This window comes from Callionymus lyra, chromosome 7 (genome assembly GCF_982586985.1).
Source record: "Callionymus lyra chromosome 7, fCalLyr1.hap1.1, whole genome shotgun sequence".
Lineage (NCBI taxonomy): Eukaryota > Metazoa > Chordata > Actinopteri > Syngnathiformes > Callionymidae > Callionymus > Callionymus lyra.
The window spans coordinates 13,887,690-13,909,325 of record NC_141824.1 but is presented as its reverse complement, the minus strand read 5'-3'; the positions used below and the strand labels follow the sequence as shown (position 1 = coordinate 13,909,325).

The 21,636-nt window shown below is 36.9% G+C and overlaps 2 protein-coding genes across 3 annotated transcripts in view; one reads left to right on the top strand and one right to left on the bottom strand.

Annotated features, from left to right (window-relative positions):
- Window positions 1–5,499, bottom strand: part of prkd2 (protein kinase D2) — a 33,557-nt gene extending 28,058 nt beyond the window's left edge. For both annotated transcript variants that reach the window (XM_087796433.1, XM_087796434.1), the window contains exon 1: window positions 4,899–5,499. In XM_087796433.1, the coding sequence (XP_087652559.1) occupies window positions 4,899–5,246 (348 nt within the window). In that variant the 5' untranslated portion in view covers window positions 5,247–5,499. The remainder of the gene's footprint in view (window positions 1–4,898) is intronic.
- Window positions 5,500–9,788: 4,289 nt separating this feature from the next.
- Window positions 9,789–21,509, top strand: cuedc1b (CUE domain containing 1b). The gene is made up of 12 exons (XM_087796185.1): window positions 9,789–9,931; window positions 10,864–10,931; window positions 11,931–12,299; window positions 12,947–13,074; window positions 14,926–15,052; window positions 15,921–16,185; window positions 16,507–16,572; window positions 16,688–16,768; window positions 16,851–16,944; window positions 17,061–17,119; window positions 18,351–18,420; window positions 19,329–21,509. Coding segments are annotated over exons 3-12 (1,227 nt in total). The 5' UTR covers window positions 9,789–9,931; window positions 10,864–10,931; window positions 11,931–11,963; the 3' UTR covers window positions 19,330–21,509.
- Window positions 21,510–21,636: the final 127 nt, after the last annotated feature.

Sequence of the window (21,636 nt, the reverse complement as noted above, 5' to 3'; positions counted from 1 at the left end):
TTATTTCTGGGAGTTTTCAGAGACGTAACACCAACGATAAATAAGTAAGTAAGTAACTAAGTAATTTTTATCTGTATAGTTCTTTTCTAGACCAGGGTCACAAACCGCTTAAACAATCAAGAACAATATTCAATAAAGTATATACTTTAAAGGGCAAGATAAAACTGATAACACAAAGAAGTTCCAGAAAATCAAGGACCGCTGTAAATCAAATTCTTAACAAAACTGTAGACCAGTGCTGTGTCTCAAATCGCATACTAATCTTAGTATGCTAGAAGTTAGTATGCATCAGTTTAGTATGCATACTAACTAGTACGCAAATTCTCCGCAGATAGTATGTCTCAAATCAAACCCTGAAGCTACACACTAACCGGAAATCACATGACAGCTTCTTCTTCTACTTCTATTTAACGATGTTTCAAGCAGCTGTTTGAACGCTATCGACACCTGCTGGCAGCACGTATTGCAACTTTGGAAAAAGAAATTAAAAAAAATATGAGAATCTAAATAATCGCGAGATATTTAAGCTGGTATCAGCAGCGAAGACGTGTTTATCCTTCTACTGCTGCTGAAAATACACATTTAAGTATATGCATATATATGCATTTATATATGACGTAACTTCCGTTTAAAACATCACTAAAATGGCGGCTGTTTAGTATGGTTAGTGTCCATCGAACCATGCTAGTTTTGTGGGCGTGTTAGTATGCTAATTTAGTATGCATGGCGCACTAAATTTCGCATACTAAGAATTGAGACACACTAACGTACTAAAAATACTAACTTTTAGTACGCTAGTATGCGATTTGAGACACAGCACCGCATTGTTTTTATTCCAAATTTAAAAATGTACTGTCTTTTGGATTTATTACAGGTGATTAGATATTCAACAAACGAAAAGGTAGATGAATCTCTCATCGATAGGATTGTTGTAATGTCGAACAGAAGTCGTAAAAAACACAGAGGAAGACGAGGTCACGACTGAGAGGAAGTCGACCACAGGTGACGGCAGATAAGCAGAGGAAGGATCTGAAGACGAGGCACATGGAGAGGAAGAGACGGGACTTTGATCGTTTCTTCTACATTCAAGAAAAACAACTTCAACGACCACATTTGGAGTCCAAAGACGTCAGAAGATTAAGATCCAGATCAAGCAACGGCTCGTCGGTCCAACAGAGGTGAGGGTTCTAAAGTGCAGGATTTGTTCCACGTGTGTTCGGGAGTTTTTGAGGGAAAGTTTGGGTGGAGGGACGAAGTGTTGCGGAGAGGATATTAAATACGGTTTGCCAGCTCCGAGTCAACTCCCCGCTGAAGACTCGCATGGAAAATGGAGTCAATGGAACAGAAGGAGGGCGAATAAACAGGGCCGGGATGACTCACCCTTTCTGGGATGGGAGTGATGGCTGTGGGCGGGGGTGTGGGGGACAAACTACACCTCAAAACACACCAATGCAGGCATTCATGCGTGCACACACACACACACACACACGTACACAGACACACACACACACACACACACACACACACACACACAGGCTGGACCAGGACAAGCTTGCTATTGTCCAAATCTCCTACCTAAAGCCTCTGAGCAGGGCAGGAGTTTAGCATTTAAGGGGATTCTGGGACTTTTGAGAGTGTGACGGCTTTAGGGAATAATCAGCCTTTCTTTCTGTCTTTAATTATTTTTATTTTTGTTGAAAAGTAGCTTTTAGTTTTTGGCATCATGACACCTTCGTACATGGTTTTCAATGTAGGACAGAAGAACGGAAAAGTTTTGAATAAATTAATTAAGTCAGTTTAAGGCAGAAACCGTGTGAGAACCAGACTCACGTGGTAAATTAACAGATAATTTTGTTGTTGTGTTATTAGCATAGAACATTTTTTTTGTATTCATTTTGCTGCTGTGATACCCCACCCAAAACAATGCTTAACAAAAATAAAATAATATCGAGGAATTATGAAAAATATCTTCAATTATTTGTAATATATATATAATTTAATATTAAATATACTTAAGTATTTAAATACATGAATAATAAAACTTAATAAATATGCCTTTTAAATTACTTCTATTTTCAAAATGTAAATACTACGAACATGTTATATAAACATATTATTTATGTGTTTAACGTCGTCAATTTTGTTTGTTTTTGAGCTGAGGGGCGGTGAAGAAAAGGATGCAGGCGGGGTGGAAAACATACATTTTACAGTATTGCAACCACAGATCACAAGAAAACATAATCAGCTTGAGGGCTGTAGGCGTTTGTTGTGACATATTATTGGTCATGTAATTAATAGACGCTTCACTGTATTTGTATTTTAGGTTTATTGCTTTTTTACTGTCTGATCTTCTCACGCTTAATTCATAACACTCCGTCTTTTATGCGAGAGAAAAATAAATGCTCAAGGCTTAAGTAATCATTTTTGAAGTCACAGCAGATGATGATGAGTTTGTCATTGATGGACCGACTGAGTGATAAATAACTGAAGTCATTAACTGAAGTAGTTGGTTGTTAGTACAACTCTTGCTCTAAGTTAAGCATCATATGCAGTCATTAAGGTAAGATCCACCTTAAAACTGTGTTTATAGGTTATAAAACAAAGAGCATTCTGGGTAACGGTAACAATGCAACAACAAATCCAGATTACGTGTTTTGATGTTGACAGTAAAGATGTTTATCGTGTGGAGAAACTGCTGTTGAGCATATTTCGTTGCTGCAGGTGTTTAACGCTTCAACGTTGTTGTCGAAGTGTTTCCTGTAGCAAAGACGAAACATCCTGATCGGCTGTTCGACTAAATAAAGGTTCTGGTTAAAGGAACAATATGTTGTCAACTCTTTTTTTTAAATAATGGTTTTACATTGAAATAATAGACCATAAAATGGAATAATGTTCTATTTTTTACTTAAAACTGGAGCCTTTATTAGTCGTACTTATTTTATAACAGTCATAACTATGGAGGAGAAACAAAGCTTTAATTAGCTCAAATACAATATTGGATGAAAATTGACCAAAAACTAATTCACTGAAAACTAAATTGAATTATAAAAACAAAAATGACGAAATATGAAAATTGCCTAAAACAAAAATGACTCAAATAAAGAAAATAATAAATTGACTTAAATACAATAATGATGCGAATCAAATAAAGTATAAACAAAAACAAAATTACACAAAACAGAAAGATTTAAAAACAAAATTGACCTAAAACAAAAACGACTTAAAAAAACCCACTTAAAAACAATAAATTACTAAATACTAAAATACTTAATAACAAAAGGGTTTCATAACAAAACTCACTAAAAAGAAAAAAAAATCGAATCAATAATAACTTGGAAAAAAAAGTTACACTTCCTCAAGCGAAAATGATAGTATGATTGCACAGATAGATGGATGAATGAATGGATGGATAGAGCGAAAAATCGAAATATATACTCCTTTGAATACATACACTATCTATATATTTGAATCTGAAACATCCCACTACTGGCGCCATTTGTAACAAAAGGGACAAGACTTGTCAACATAGTGCTATTCCATGATAGTCATCGAAACACAACAAAAAGTTTTTTTCTTGATGTTTTTCTCCACACAAAGCATTCTCAGAACCCACGACAACAGACCCTGAAACGTTGTTTTTGAGTACATGTTTAAATTGAGGCCCAAGATCCACACTATCAAGACGCTGAAGAACAAATCCAAGTGTTTGCTCACTGCTGCTACATACAAGGACCGAACCGCGAGGCTCCAGATCCTCCCGGCTGGAGGTGAACGTGCCAAAACAAAGAGCAGAAAACCTCCTGCTGTTCCAGAAGAAGCTGGTAATTGTTGTAATTGGTGCAGCACGAAATGGAAACACTTCATCCACCAAACATTAGCATTCTTTCTGAAAGCGCAAAAACGTCTTGTCACGTGTCGCATGGAATCAGCTGGAAAATAAGGGACAAATCCCTTGATATTTAAACATCAAGAGACAAACAGGAAATCAAGGAAGAAAAGTCAAACCCGGTCTTGACTTAAGCAGTGGAAATATTTGTTTTATTTCAATGTAGCTCTTTACGGTGTTCATGAACAACATGACCAGGACCCAAGTGACCACGGCGCTGCTTAACGGCAATTGCCTTCATTTCCTTAAAGTACTTTTGGTAGTTCTGAGGTGTTTTCCAATACAAGCTAACAAACGCCTCCTTAAAAGGTGGAACTAAAACTGGAAAACGTTGGGATTCTCCCTCTCCTAATAACTACAACTTCCTTCAATATTTTTAGATCAATGCTTTAAAATTATTTTTGAAATATGTCGCCTTAAGAGCTAGTTTAAGTCTAGACGAAGGTACGAACCAACCCTGAGATTGTAGCGGTGAATTTTGGAAAACATTCTGGCGATACAATACGTATCACGATACAGAGACAACGATATATTGCGATACTATTGTAACAAGAAAAAAATGTAGTATTATCCGAGTACTCGACTCTGGTGTTGGACATTTTACAGACCACATGACTCTCGACGAAGTCTTGACTGCTTTGTTTTGAAACCGTAATATGTCCAAACATCAGCTTTAAAAGATGCTGGAGTCGACTGTATCCTCTCGTCCTCAGTCATCGCTGGGATCTCGCAGGATTCAATTGTTAACTTTAGCTGCCGAGGACGTAATGACTGGGTGGAGGTTTAATTGCGACATGTGAACATTTTCTTCTTGACTATCAAGAAGATTGTGATATTTAAAGTGTATCGATATTTTCTTACAACTCCAGAAGTTCGAGCCACTTTTTTTTTGAATTGTCAAGTGATGACAGTTTGTGTTGCATCAGACTCGACAAGACTCACATGGTGGGACTTAATAACAAGTTTGAAAGAGTTTGTGTTTCCTGCAGTGGGTGTGTGGCAGGTCCCTTACCTTGGTGTCCACGATGGAGCAGGCCATCTGCTTGACGTACGCCAGGTCGGCCGTCTGGGGCATCAGGACCGACTCCCGGGTGAGGCCGATCTGGATCATGAACGAGACCCCGGCAGGGACCGGGGGCAGCGAGGGCACCGCGACCCCTCCGGGAGCCTGCATCAGTGTAAAGTCCATGACGGGGAAGCCCGCGGGCATGGAGGGCATCATCGTGATGGGGGTCCCCGCGGGCATGGCGGAGGCCGAGGGGAGCGAGCTGGCCCCCGACGGGAAGAAGATCTGGGCCATGGATCCGGGGGACATGCACGGACTAGCGTTCGCCATGGAGAGTCCCGGTGAGTGGAGCATGCACAAAAACTTTTCAAGAGATCCTCATCAACACACCCCACGAAACATGGGGGCTCACAGACGCACAGCAGGGGGGACCCCCCTCCCAAGTCCTCAAGAGTCCTCCTGCCGGATCAAACGCTCTTCCAGGAAGTCGTGGCCTTTTGTGTCTCTCCTCTGGTCGGCAGTCCTGGTATGACAAGCATGAGAAAAGTGTGTGAGAGCAAAGATCTCAGAGAGAGAGGCGGGGGTTCTGGTTTCCTCTCTCTCTCTATCTCTCTCTCTCTCTCTCTCTCCCACCCCCCACACTCTCTACCTCCCCCCTCCTTTCTCCCCCCCCTCCTGCTCCGGTCCACGGAAGTTTCCGAGCCGAGGAGAAAGTCCGAGGCCTGATTGTGGAACTTCCTGCGACGGGAGGGGAAGCAAACAGTCGCTCGCTCGTCCTTCGGGTCGGGCTACAAAATGGCCTCCATAAACAGGAAGAATGAAAGAGAGATGCACTCCTTCTTTCTTTCACCACTCTCTTTCAGTTTCAGCCCAGCGGTGTCGGCGAAGGGAGAGCACCTCCCCTGCACCTCCCTCCTCGCCCCTCCTCTGTCATGTTGTGCAGAAGGAGGAAGTGGAGTGACACCGTTCGCCGCCTGTAGACGTCTCCCTCCTCCTTCACCTCCTTCTCTTCCTTCCTCAGCGGTTATTTATTCTCTCACTCCTCGCTCCTTAAATTATGACCACAGATCCTCTTACGCCGCCTGAGGGAGGTCGACCTCGCAGACCCTCCCGACTCCTTCCTGTGTTTTGTTTGCGTTCGAATGTTGAAAATGTATTTTCCTGACAATATATCCTTGAAGTTTATTTCTGAGGAAGGAAACAATTGAATTATGTTTTTAAAACTAAAACATGAAGAGATGGGATGTGTTGAAAAGTAGGTCGTTTTTTATTTTTAAATATTGGTTATAATTATCTGGGGAAATAAACGTACATGTGAGACAAATTTTGAGGAATAAGATGTTCAATATTTAAAAAAGATATTCCAAATTAATAGAGAATTAATAGTATTTAATATGAAAAAAACAAACAAGAACATTAGGATGATTAGAGCTATTGTGGATAAAGTAGAATTGTCTTATCAGAATCAGTTATAATCCTAAATTAATCCTTAATTGGAAACTGCTTTTTAGTTGCAGTTACTTTGATCATGTTAGAAGACGGTGGTTGAGGTAAAAAGTCTAGTAGAAAAGAAATTAAAAGTTAAAATATCAAATACTCAGTGTGTATACTCATTTAAAACATTAATATAATGAAATATAGATGTATCATTTATACATTTTTTATTTTTTTTGTCACTGGTTTATACTTCAATATGTATATATAAATATATATAAATAGTAATATGTCATTTCCAGGGTAATTGAACACATATAATTGCAACAATTGAAGGTTAAATATAAAGAGTCCAGAGTGAACTAAATCCTTGGTTGTGATCCTCCCAGGACTCAAAACAAATGTGAAGCCTGAGTAAAAATTTCCAATAAAAAAAAGTAAATTAAATTATTATCAGAGGTCACGTTATTGAAGCACTGATGCTCCAGCGTTGAAGCCTCTGAGCAGCAAAACAACATTGAGCTGAGAGAGAAAAATGAAGACAAAAAAATATCTTTTAAGGAATTAAATTGAAGATTCAAACGGTCGAGGCCCTCGGTGTTGGATTCTCATGTTGAGAACCTTAAAGTTTTTTTTTAAAGCCGCGTTTTAACGCATTGTTTTTTACCTTCTGTTAGAAGCCACCTTCAAGAGCCTCAGTTTAAATCTTCATATTTCTTCATTCTGAAACTGTGTGGTAAAGCTTTCAAGCACCAAGTTACTATTAAGCAGAAAGAACGTCCGGTCGTAGCCTTGTACCACACTGCCCCCTGCCGACCGTTTATTGTTAGTCTCCGAAAATGTATCGATAATATAGTAGACATTTCTAAAATAATTATATTCTTAATCTAAATACACGTTTAAATATAACCTTAAACACAAGTGTGTGTTCTTAAACATATACAAAACAAATTCATTTTGAACATTTTTATCTGTGTTTTTGTTTAGATGTCTTTTAAAACGAATTTTAACATACTTGCGTGTTTTCCAACATCCATCGACCGCCTGTTATTCATAATAAGACTTGTATAAACATAATATTTTGAAACTGCAATGGATTGTTTAAGAAATTGCAGAATTGACTACCCCTCCACTGCGGTTAAATTATCAACACGACTCTGGACTAACTTTTTTTTTTTCCGTCTATAACAGAACATCAAAAATAAAAACAAAAGGTAATTCATATGATGTGTATTAATTGTTTTAACCAGATCAGATTATGAGTGGATCCAAACACAATAGTCAGGCTGCGAGAGAGGAATTCACTAAATCAGATAAAACAAACAATAGAGAATAAAAATGATGTTTGTTTTTTAAATGTAATGTCTCAGTAATGGTCAAAGAATAACATGTTTATACACTTAATTAATAATCTTTCTTCTACGTGTTCATTATAGACGGTTGATCTGAGCAGAAAATTCTTCAAACCACTTTGCTGGAAAAAGAAAGAATACAACATTAATTTTGATGATTGGCTCGTAAACACGTAAGTCATTAATTTTTATTTGTAACAAAGACGGACTAAGATATTTAAATACGAAATAAAAAGAAACAGGATCGATGGAAAAATAATAAGAATTAAAAAATGAAAAACTTTGAGATATTATCATTAATAAAATTAATAAATAAATAAAATAGCAGTATGGATTCATGTTGATGTTTGAAATAAAAAATGTGTGATTAAAAAAAACGTCCTAAAAATATAAATCTGGGTCAAATATCAATGGGGGAAATATAGTGTAGTTAGTACATTTAAAAAAAAAAAGGGTTGTTTAAAAACTTTCGTCCTAATATGAGTGGAAAATAATGGACGAAAAAGGATTGATGTTTCATAAACTCACATCCATGTCTTATTCTTCTCCTTTCGATCTTGACGAATCAAACGTGTTTGATTGATCCATTCCTGGTATGTCATAAACCATTGTGTTTTTCTTAAAGGGGAGGGCCTTGTCCATTAAAAGGGACGGGGAATCATAGTTGTCATAGGACAACGAAAGGATGACAAAGTGCAACACTGGATAAAAACTAGAGGAAAACAAGAAGTTAAAGGACAATTATTGCATCTGGGCATAAATCTGTGTCCAGATTTTGAACGCAGGAGCCAAATTTTGGAGTGAAAAAGAGAGGAAAAGTCTCCCTTTGTTCACTGCCCTGGTTTTGAACAGTTTTTGTCTGCAGCGGAGTGTCGACATTATACTGCGCACTCTCACCATGCATGCCCTGAAGTGTTTTTGTGGTTTTTCAGGCTAATGGAGCCAAACCAGCAGATAAAATCGAATGTCAGGACAGAATCGATTAAAAAAAGCCAAAAACCTTTTCATGAACTTAAGAGTGATTCTTCATAGTCCTGACCTTCCAAAGAAAGTGCATCTGCCTCACAGCTCCGACCTCATTGGATCAAATCTGAAACTTGTAAGTAAGTAAGTAAGTAAAGGTTATTTGTAAAGATCTTTCTAGGCCAGGGTCACAAAGCATTTTAGCAAGCTAAAACAATATACAGTTAAAATATATACTTTAATAGATCAAGTCACATAAGACAAACACAGGAGTTCCAGAAAATCATGGAAAAGCACAAATAAGAATGTCTTAAGGTGTTTCTTGAAGGAGTCAGTAGATCATCAAACACAGAGAGAGAGGAAGATCGTTCCAAAGCTTAAACTTGTGAGCCCAGAATCATTTTAGACTGTAACTTAAAAAACATGTTTAAACATGTTTATCTGTGTATATGTTTATACATGATTTTGTAAAGGAATATGTGTTTTTCCCCTTTGAGTAAAATGTAACATACAATATTGTTTTTTTTTATTTATACATTTGGGAGAAATGATTAAACACTATTTAAAAACACGCGTTAATGAAACATTAAATTAATGTTTGAGGACACAATATATTTTTTACATTCAGTTTACAAAATACAATCTTCTTCAATCGGATTCTTTTTCAAGAATAATGGACGTGAATATTTAAAAATGTCCAGATTGTTAAAATAAATAATTTGTTTTCCTTTTTGTACGTCATAAATAGGTTATATATTTTAAAATGTCTAGATTGTTAAAATAAATAATTTGTTTTCCTTTTTTTACGTCATAAATATGTTCAATATTGAAGAATGTCCAGATTGTTAAAATTAAAGTTTTCCTGATTTTACGTCATAAATATGTTTAATATTCCTTTTATGTCATAAATACTTTTAAAGTCATAAATCATTTTCATATCCGACCCATCGAGATTGGCGGTTATTCTAAATTCATTACTAGAACATTTTTAATTCGTTAATTTAAAAAAATACAATTAAAAATAATATATAGTTTCATGTTATACGTCATCAGTACGCGGCAGTACACCCCCCCCCCCCCCCCCCCCCCCCAGCCTGATGTCTGACGTCTGCCTCGCCCCGCCCACTTCCGAGGTCTGCAGCTGTGTTGCTGCAGGAGATGCTTCTTATGTTCATGGCGGAGCAGCAGCAGAGGAGGGACGGATCCCCTCTGGTTCTGGTTCTTCTCGACACCGAAGCCAGCGACAGATGAATTTCTGGGGGTGTTGGAGCTTCTTCAGGCGGAGAGAAAGTGAGTTTGACCTGCGTGTGCAGGCGGATGTTCAGTGGACGGATTACCTTTGTGACACCTTTTAACTCTTTTACAACAAAACTACATTTTTCCGCACATCGTTACAAAAGTCTGCAGATAAGTCTTGTTATCATGGCTCACATTAAATGTTTAGGAAAAACCGCACAAAAGCAATTTAATTAAAAAAACAAATAACAAATCGGAAGGCCTCCGTCTGCTAGCATTAGCATGTAGCTTAAATCTTTTCAACATCTATCGACCGCTCGTTATTCACAATAATACGCGTTTAAAGGAAATACAGTGAAATTGTAAATGATTGTTTAATTTACTGTCGTTTAATTGACGCAAATAAGACTCTTGTGTAACTTTTGTTTTGGTCTATAACGGAACATGACAAATAAAAACTACAGACAATTCCTGTGACGTCAGTGAAAACACTTGTCAACACAACAGTCAAGCTAGCAGGAGAGAAATAATAAGATACATATTAGTTGATTTATGAATAAATATTGTTACTTAAAATCAATATTTTTATACTTGAATACTATTGTTATTGTTTGGAGCATTTTATATTCAATTTCGTCTTCTATTGATCCAGAAAACATCACACACAGTTCTTATCAATTATCTTATTTTATCTTTGCATAAAACTTATTTTAACTTCTTCGTGTTTATTTTTAAATTTGTAATAATAATGTTCACAAAGCGTCACCTGACACAGTGTAAGTAAGTAAGTAATTTGTATTTATATATAGCGCTTTTCCAGACCAGGGTCACAAAGCGCTTAAACAATCAAAACATTATTCAATAAAGTATATAGTTTAAAGGTCAAGATAACACTGAGAACAACATAGGAGTTCCAGAAAATCAAGGAAAAGCCTGTGTATTATTGTAAGTATTTTATTGTAATATTTGTCTCTGTCTTCCTGCAGCTGTAGACTTGTAAGGAAACATGTATATTCCCTGGATGATACAGAAATCGTCTTCATCCTGATAGCAGGTAACTTCTTTTCCCTATTGCTGGTTTAAAAATACAAAAATATTGACACCACGGATACCAGAGAGTAGAACTGAAAAAAAGCCTGTTTGTTTTTAATTTAAGCTCATTTCCTCTTTAAATATCCTATATCTGACCTGTGTCTCATTGTTTTGAGATCAGTGAAAATGTTTGTTTCTTGATTGATGTGTGCAGTTTTAAAATGTATTACAAAACAATTCCACTTTTTTCAAGTTCAATTGCTATCAACTGAGTTTGACAATCGGTTCCTTTTCTATCTTGTCCAAGGCTGGCCCAAGATCTTCACACACAAACGTATCATGTTCCAGGACTGTTCAGTGTCAAAAATTTGTGAATATAATTAATATTTCGATTTTATAAAAACGGCTTGTTTGAGTCGCCACTACGCAAGACGTGTTCCATAAAAATTACACAGTGTATTGAGTCTGAATCTGAGGTTGTATTATTTACAAGAGATAATAGTTGTAAAAAAATATAGATTCACTTGAATATCGCAGTATCCTTTTCATGATACCTCATCGATATTCAACATGTGACGATTATATATATTTTTTCCTTTCAAATGATATACATCTTTTATCATAGCTCTTATATTTACTTTACTATATTTGAATAGTGTGTAAAAAACATCCTCCGCAGCTAAAGTAACAGTGAAATACCCCAGGATCCTGGCTATGACTGAGGACTAGAGGATACAGTCGACTTCAGCTTCTTTTGAAGCTGATGTTTGGACATATTTTGATTTGAAAGTGAATGAAAGCAGTTACGACTTCGTCAAGAGTCATGTGGTCTGTAAATTCTGACACACCAGAGTAAAGTACTCGACAATACTACACATATGTTCCTACAATATCACAATATATAGTATCGTTGCCGATGTATCATATCGCCACATTCTTGACGATACACACTCATACGAGCGATGTAGTCGGAGGAAAAACTGAATAAAACATTGAAGTGGTTGTGTTGTCACATCTGTAGGTCGGCAGCACTTGGGAGGTCGAGACCTTCACGATGACCAGTTTGTTTAGGCGGAGCAACAGCAGCGGCGGCTCCAGAGGCAATGGAAGCGGCGGCGGTGGTAGCGGGGGAGGAGGTGGCGGCGGTGGAGGCGGGCAGGGTCCGCTCAATAACAGCCGACCCAACCGGCAGGTCCGACGCCTGGAGTTCAACCAGGCCATGGAGGACTTCAAGACCATGTTCCCCACCATGGATTATGAAGTCATCGAGTGCGTGCTTCGCTCCAACAACGGCGCTGTGGACGCCACCATCGACCAGCTGCTTCAGATGACCGTTGATGGCCAGGGTTCAGACGATAGCTCCGACTCTGATGACAGCATCCCAGCAGAGGTCAGTGATGATGTCATCAACATGAGCCTGTCTTAAAAAATCCTTCGATTGACAAGTAGTAGCACATAAACAAGCCGAAGAGATACAGAAGTATATCTGTTCCATCACAATGTCGAGTTTTATTACAATAACTCAAAAATAAAGCTATATATATATATATATATATATATATATATTAAAAAAGAGAAATATAGAGATTAGTCACATTGTCATATTCATATCATGGGCTGAAAGTTTGATAATCTTGCCTAATATTTTTATATTAGATTTATCCTATAAAATTTAAAAGGCTTTATTTAAAAATATTAAATTTAGAATACTTATTTTAGAGTGTTTGCAATTAGAATATTAAACTACTTTATGTGTAAAACCAATTTAAAAATATACATATTATTGAATTCAATTATTAATTCAAAGCAAAATCAACCTTTCTATATAGAAAACATTGAATTAAATTATTCAAACAAGCCTTTTTTGTCTACGATAAATTGTTTCAAGTCCATGAATTAAGTTAAACATCGACTGGTGATATATTTTTCCGCTCAAGTGAATTAGAACCAAACCATCGTATATGCACTTTAAAGTCCAGATGATTGAAAACTGAATCAAGATGCTCTTGCGTGACGAAGAATTCAATGTCTTGACAGATTCTTGAGCGGACCCTCGAACCAGACAGCTCGGATGAAGAGCCTCCTCCTGTCTACTCTCCACCAGCATATGACATGCACATGTATGACAGAAAGTATCCTGAAGCTCCACCAACACCCCCACTCAGGTGAGAAATCAACTGTTTTAATAACATATTTTATACCCGTAGAATGTTTTAAGCCTTTTGAGTTTCATCTGCATTCATCATGTAAAAATCAATTTATTATAAGATGAATCAGTTCTTAAATTTCTTCAAAAAGAGTAAGTGTAAAACTATATGCGAATAAAGCAATATTAAATTCTAAAGAGAAAAGTATTCTTAGCCAAGTGTTTTCTGCTTCTTGAGCCATGGGTTTTATCTTTTCTGTTGGAAAATAAAATTATGGATAAAAACCTTCCAGAAACATTAATAAGAAAAAATAATAATAGAGGTCTTCAGATATAGAATAAAGTACATGTGAGGATTAACCATTTTAAATATAATTGATCACTAAAATTGAGCCATCGTAAGATGTACCTCAGATCATCTCAGTACATTCAGGAACAAAATAACCTTGATATGGAGCCAGCAAGTCTCTGATCAAGGACGAGATCAATCTATTTTATGTAATATTATTGTTTTATCTGTTTATTCAAGACTTTTTCATATTTCAATAATCAGCATTCTATCTTAAAATAATTCCTCCGTCCTTCTTATCACAAGCAATACCTTCCGTACTGGGAATAAAACAATAATACTATCATTTTGATCATTTCAATCATTGGTGACATGCAATTTTTGCTCTGCTACTTTGACATCTCGTTCTATCTCGTTCTATCTTGTTCTCGTTCTATCTTGTTCTCGTTCTATCTTGTTCTCGTTCTATCTCGTTCTCGTTCTATCACGTTCTCGTTCTATCTCGTTCTCGTTCTATCGCGTTCTCGTTCTATCGCGTTCTCGTTCTATCGCGTTCTCGTTCTATCTCTTTCTATCTCTATCTCTTTCTATCTCTATCTCTCTCTATATCTCTATCTCTTTCTATCTCTTTCTATCTCTATCTATCTCTTTCTATCTCTTTCTATCTCCATCTCTATCTCTATCTCTCTCTTTCTATCTCTATCTCTCTCTATATCTCCATCTCTTTCTATCTCTATCTCTTTCTATCTCCATCGCTATCTCGTTCTCGTTCTATCGTGTTCTCGTTCTATCTCGTTATCGTTCCATCTCGTTCTATCACTATCTCTCTCCATATCTCTATCTATCTCTATCTCTTTCTATCTCCATCTCTATCTCGTTCTCGTTCTATCTCGTTCTCGTTCTATCTCGTTATCGTTCCATCTCGTTCTATCTCTATCTCTCTCTATATCTCTATCTCTATCTATCTCTATCTCTTTCTATCTCCATCTCTATCTCGTTCTCGTTCTATCGCGTTCTCGTTCTATCGCGTTCTCGTTCTATCTTGTTCTCGTTCTATCTCTATCTCTCTCTATATCTCTATCTCTATCTCTTTCTATCTCCATCTCTATCGCATTCTCGTTCTATCTCGTTCTATCTCGTTCTCGTTCTATCTCGTTATCGTTCCATCTCGTTCTATCTCTATCTCTCTCTATATCTCTATCTCTATCTATCTCTTTCTATCGCGTTCTCGTTCTATCTTGTTCTCGTTCTATCTCTATCTCTCTCTATATCTCTATCTCTATCTCTTTCTATCTCCATCTCTATCGCGTTCTCGTTCTATCTCGTTATCGTTCCATCTCGTTCTATCTCTATCTCTCTCTATATCTCTATCTCTATCTATCTCTTTCTATCTCGTTCTCGTTCTATCTCGTTCTCGTTCTATCTCGTTCTCGTTCTATCTCTATCTCTCTCTATATCTCTATCTCTCTCTCTCTCTCTATTTCTCTCTATCTCTCTTTCTATCTCTTTCTATCTATATCTTTATCTATCTATCTCTTTATGTATCTATCTCTTTATCTTTATCTTTAAAACCTCTTCCAGATCTGAAGCTCAGGCACTGCCTAGTCGCCAGCCAGGAGCCAAATACACAAGCTGGAATCCTCCACTACTTGGAAATCTTCCTGATGATTTCCTGCGACTTCTGCCTCAGCAACTGGAAAGTATCAAGGTGAATGTCACTCTATGATTGGTACATTTCCTTTTTTCCAGCCATAAATGACAAATTAGCCACAACATTGTAAGTTGGTTTGAGCAAATCGTCTCGCCAACCTTTTGGCAAGGGCAAGATCTTCAATCTTATAGGGCGACCATCGGTGTGTTTCAGATTACTCAAATATTATAGATATTAATATGGCTGATAAATACTTTTGTGGCAACAGGAAATGCATGAAATGCAAAATCAAACATTTTTAGGTGTATGAAAAATATTTTTTGAACAGGTCCAGGGGCTACTCCTTTAGGCACCATGTTGGTTACCCCATTATCTACAGTTTCTTGTTCCAAGCTATCGAATGCAAAACACTTTTCAAGCTGTGAAATCTTTCTATTTTTAAACAAACTCAAAGATGTCTCGTCTCATGAAGAGGCGTTTTAGCATAGTTTGTATTTTGGAAACCATGTTTAGTGGTTTATTTGCCAACTTTTATGTTCATTTCGCCTCCATTTTCGCTAACAACCATCAATGTTTCTCTCATACACAACATGAAAGTTGTGTATGAGAGAAATGTAGATACTGACCTTCTTTTGTACATGAATTTTAATATATTCACTAGAGGGAATGAGTGGTGGGAAAAATAATTTGGGTCTTTAACTTTAATGGATTTTCAACCAAGACATCATTGGAATGAATAATTAACATTATGATTAGGGTAAAATACAACTTTGTTTCCTAATACCATGAATTGCATAATGATGTAGACAAAGTCTATTTTTTCTTGTGCTGTATTGTGAGATAAAGTTGTGAAAACATGTTTGAAAAGTTGTCGGTTTGTTGTCATGGTGACTTGAATTTGATGTGTGCATCTCTCTCCAAACAGAGTTCACAGAGCTCTCAACCCCAGGCGTCATCATCATCGTCTTCGACAGCAACGTCCGTGGTGAACCAGTCCAGGTCAAAGCCTGGTCAACAGTCCGTGGCCTGGGGGACGTCAGGCGGTCCGAGTCTTTCCCCAGCGGCTTCTGAACGAGAACACAAACTCAAGCAGTATCTGGAAGACGAGCGAATCGCATTGTTCCTTCAGAATGAAGAGTTCATGCGAGAGCTGCAGCGTAACCACGACTTCCTCATCGCACTGGAGCGAGGTGAGACCGCACTCTTGTCTATGAACACAGTATCACGTGCGTTCAAGGCCAGATCCGGCCGTTAAAAGAAGAAGTTGAAATTAAAGTCAAGACTGATTCACTGCTATCATCATGATGGACGAAAACAAATAGCATGTTTCTCTGATAGGACATTAGATTAGTAAATATAGAGACACAACATTTGACATGACCCCACCGTAGACTTCTATTGTTATTACACGATTTACATTCATAAATTGATTAATAAATACGCATTATATAGGCGTACTAATAATGTTTCAATAGAAGTCAAAGAAAAAAACGTTTGCTTTCCGTTTCCAGATCGCTTGAAGTACGAGTCAAAGAAAACAAAGTCAAACCATTCATCTGGCTTGGAGAGTTTCTCAGGTATGTTTAACTTTTTTTCTGGCTTCCTCTACAGATCAATGAGAAGGTGTTTCACTCCTTTACGTCGCTCTTCAGTTTTCAATTGATTCGTGGTTCGTTGTCTCTCTCTGTGCAGGAGATGAAAACTGTGCAGCTCCACTAGAAACCGTCACGGACGAGGCTCTCTTCAGGGACAAACTCAAACATATGGGCAAATGTAGGTTGAAATTGTCAGTTAAAACCGTGATTCTCTTTTAAATTGTATTGTTCATTGATCTCTTGATATTTCCTCATCTTAGCTACAAGAAAGAAATTGTTTGAAATCGCCAAAACTTTCTCCGAAAAGACCAAGAGGAGAAAGACGAAGAGCAGAATGCTGCTGAAACACCACTCGTATCCTTCACATCGAGGCTCTTTTCTCTTGTTTCATGATGACTTTTTTCAGAACTTTTAAGACTTTTTTTGTTACACATCTGAGTGATGAAGTTTCTTTGATGAAGCCACTAAAGATTGGGCACCGCCAATTCCACCGCCAACCTCCTGGACGACGTAGAAGGAAACCCCTGTGGTATGCTTATTGAAATAATTCATGATTTTATTGGTATTGTTGGTTGGTTACAAAAAAAAAAACGTCTGACACTATTGAAGTTGTGTTATAATTCTGGACAATTGCCACGTGTTCAATTTGGATTATTTAGACAAAATGACTTTAACATGGTACTAACAAGTTCTATCAAATACTGTAGAGAAGCCAGTAGGGGTGGAAAGAATCTGGCGATATCATAACCAAATATGTATCATGGTACGATGTGTTGTGATATATTGTGATACTGTAGTAACAAGGATATATTCGAGGACTTGACTCTGGTGTTGCAGAATTTACAGACCACATGACTTGACAAAGTCGTAAATGCTTTCATTTGTTTTGAAACTAAAATATGTCCAAACATCAGCATCATCGACTGTATCCTCTCGTACTTAGTCATCACCAGGCTCTCACAGGATTTCATTGTTTCTTAAGCTGCTAATGACTGCTGCCAACTAGTGGCAGAAGTTTAGTTGCAGCACAAAAATGAACAAACACTGAATATTTGCATGTTAATTGCAAATTGCAAGTTTAATAATAAAGTTAATAAAATAAAACGTAATATGATTTGAAATCAAAAGGTAGATAAAATAATCTTCACGTAATATTGAGCACTCAGGGAAACTTATGGCGCCTTCAGTACACGATCCAACGAAATCTGCACAATCCAGATACGCGTGCGCAACAGCCTGTTTTGATTCGGCATTTTTTATTGCAAACCGATTGGGACAAATAGTTCTGTATAATGGTGTCTGTGCAGGATCTGGGAAATGATCACGCTCCATTTGTATGCATGTGTGTTGCATTGAAAAACATAATTTTATTTATAAAACTCTCTCCGAACATCAATTTTATGAAGATAAAAAGAATAATGGGGTCTGTGTACATTTCACCCTGTGATAAATTGGGAGCTTCCAAAAATAACCAAGGTTTTGCAGGACAAATATTTTATTTATCACGATCATCAACAAAAACATGTTTTCCACTGAACGGACCAGCAAACCTTCATTCTCAAGGTGACCCATCTACTACATAGATTAGAAACTGTAGGCTATTGCTGTGTTTTCTATTATTATCCCCAAAGATTCAATTGATTTTGCTGCAGTCAAAATATTTAGTTGTGTATCTTTTAAATAGTTCAGCTTGAGGTTCCACACCCGCTCTCACCACATCAGTCAAACTGTCATGTAACTTGTTTTGTCTTCTGTCACAGAGGAAGATGGAAATCGTAAGACGGAAGTCTCTCAGGACGAATGTGAACAACGTGACAAGCCAGTGTCCTGGTAAATAAAACGCATCAGATTCTCTCGATCAATATTGTGCTGCAATATCTATTAATCATCCACCAGTTCAGGTGGTTTTGAAGATCTTTATTTTGTCTTTGTAATAAAACTAGAAAGTGTTTTTTAAGATCTTAAATGTTTTAAAATAAATGCTTCCTTCAATTGTGTAGCAGTTTGCTTGTCATATGTTGGCAAAATAGCGAAAAATATAAGAAAACATTTGAGTAAATCTTTCAGTAAATGTATTGAAAAGTGGGACATGACAAAGATAATTGGTGGCCCCACATTTAAAAACGTTTTTTTCCCTCTTTGTCTCCGTAGAAATTGTGTCAGAACATTTTTGTTACAAAACTCTACCCCCACCTGCCGTCCAAACTATTCACTTACTTATAAATTAAATAAAGGAGAATTGAAAGCCCAAATTTTTGACCAAATTTTCCCACCAAATCTGGAGATAGTACTAGTACATTTCAGACCTACTCGCACATTTGTGTCTTAATAAAAGCTGATGATGCTACATGCTACATGCTATTAGTCACTATTGCTATCATGCTAATGCTAACAATCATAATAGAGTTCTAAACGATTTAATGTTGGTTGTAGATTTGTAGATTATATTGGAAGAATATTATTTTTGAAGAATTAAGTTGTGTTTCTTGCTATATTTCTTATATATTTCTCTTTAGTCTCTGAAGAAATATAAAAACATTTCTCATTTCAATGGACCTTTAAATACTGCAATAAAACAGTTTTGAGACACTACAAAATGCAGGACATAAATAGAATGTGTCGTATATTGGAAAAATAATTAAACTTTATATTAAACTTGATAAATAATTAAGTCATCTTTGAATCATTTCCGTGTCTGAGAAAGAGAAACCTGATCACAAATATTTTGTCCGTTTTAGATTCTTCAAGCTGCACCGCGACACGATGGCGTCTTGCTCAAGGGCCCAGTGACCTCGCAGCTCTTCCTGTTCGACGTCTCGCCAACTCTCTCTTATCACCCAATAACGCCCGTCTTCCTCTCCGGTCAGAGACTCTTCTCAGAGCGACGCTCCACAGATACTTGTGATCTTGAGATATCGTACAAAACACCACGATGTGCTTTACTCTTCTGTTCAGTGCGAGGCAGGTCTTCACTGCCAGTCTTCAGAAAGACCCGGGGCGCCTGACCTGTAGTTCTTTAAAACGTACCTCAGGTAGACGTCTAGATACACAAACTTAAAACCAGATGTTTAAGTTTCCTTTTATTTACTTCCGGCTATTATTCTTCCATATTTGTTAACGTTGCTTTTTTTTTTGTGTTGCCAGTGGGAATAAAACATTTTTTCGTTCTTCAAACCTAGCTGTACTTTTAATGGAGACCTGAGGTTCTTAAAGTGCCGAGGCTGGATGGAATCTTGTAGTTTTTTTCTAATTATTTTTCCAATCTTATACAAGACAGTTTTGTTATCAGTATAGATCCTATGATTTGTGAACTAAGGTCTGTAGAGACCAGATTTTTTCTTCCCCTCATCTGGTGGAAACCAGATTTTTCTTGTAGATGGAAAATGTTTGTTTGCTGAAGGACTTTGATCTGCTCAAAGTGTAGACTATTTGTTTGGTTTTTAAAAGCCAACAATTCTGACTGTTGGTGCATCACGGTGGCTACAGAATGTTGTCGCAGCTGATAGTTAACTTGTACTTCCGATTTAAAATGGTGCTCGGTGTGAATAAATATTACTCACTTTTTCTCATGTCGGCTTTTCCCCACAAAATAACGACCGACTTGTGGGCGTTGAAGCCTTTTTTTTTTTGCTGGTTCTTTCAACCGTCTCTGTGGGATATAATGTTTCTACATTAAGAGGTTATAGTTTCTATGTGTTTCCTCATCGAGTCGACCTTCATATCTTCACAACCTTGAGGTACCGGTACCTGAAACTTCCGTTGTGTACTCATGTCAGTGTGGGTTAGTTGTGATGCGACGCCTAGAGTTAAAACTTGGTTTAAAGAAGTGTTTTTATCCGTTGACACGGATGGTTTTCGTCCAGCGTAGTACCTTCGAGGAAAATTGGGAAAAAAAGCATGAAAGTGGTTTAAAATGTGTCTGAAGAGAAGGTGGCTCCAGGGAATTAAGTAACACGGGGTTGATTTCAAAGAAAATGTATTTGTGAAATGGACGCTTGAACCGTTAATGTAATGAATTGATATCAATGATTTCACGACCAGCAACTCGTCCATTGAATGACTTTTGTTTATTATATCGAAGACACAATTCTGTTGTGCTTTTGTGGTCACATGACCGTAGGAAACCAGCAATTACAGATGTCAAATGAATACAAAATGGAAGACAAAAGATCGTCATAGAACAGTGTTTCTGTTCATGAAGGTTTGGTCTTGAATCCATTTTTTTTATCATTAAGAAGTTAACCAAACGATGGCTAGAATTTAACAATCGTTCCTGGTAACTAATGTATCACAACCTTAATTTACAGTATATATGCTGGAACTAACAAGATTTGAACTTGTCCTGAGTTTTTCTTTTGACAACAACGGCGGGTTAAAGTTCGAACCTTCTGATTGGTGGATGTGTTCTCATCTCAGGGAATCCCTTCAAACCCCCTTTTTTTTCTTTTTTTTTTAAATTACAGTTTCATCTAATGTAGCATCAGTTCCCAACTAGGATACATTTTGGAGACACTAGTGAAGTATTTTAAAGGTGTAGTTTAATTCAAGTGTGTGCAACATTTTTTTTTGTGGTGTCGACTATACTTAACATTTCAAATGCAGCTTCATGAGTATCTTGGGATGTTTGTTTTTTTTTCTTGTTCAGGTTCACATGTACCACTCTGTGTTTTAACGTCGATAGTTGGCCATCGTCCAGAATGTATTTGCTCGCTGTCACCCACTTGTTAAATATAACTTGTATATGATACATTTCAAAATACCACTTCTATTATTTTTCTTCTATATGTACACGTTTTTTTTTCATTTAATTTTGAAATTCAAGTGTAAGATGAGCTGATTTTGACTTGATGTTTGATATCCAAACACATTTGATGTAACTTCTATATGGAATTAAACTCAGTTAAAACTAAAAAAAGAAAGTTGCAAAGTTTTTGCTTTAAATTTATTGTATTTCTTTGTATTATTATTTTGTAGCACTATCGATAGATAAACGAGTTACATCCTCCTGAAGACAGTTCAGCCATTAATTCATAACATGAAACGAGG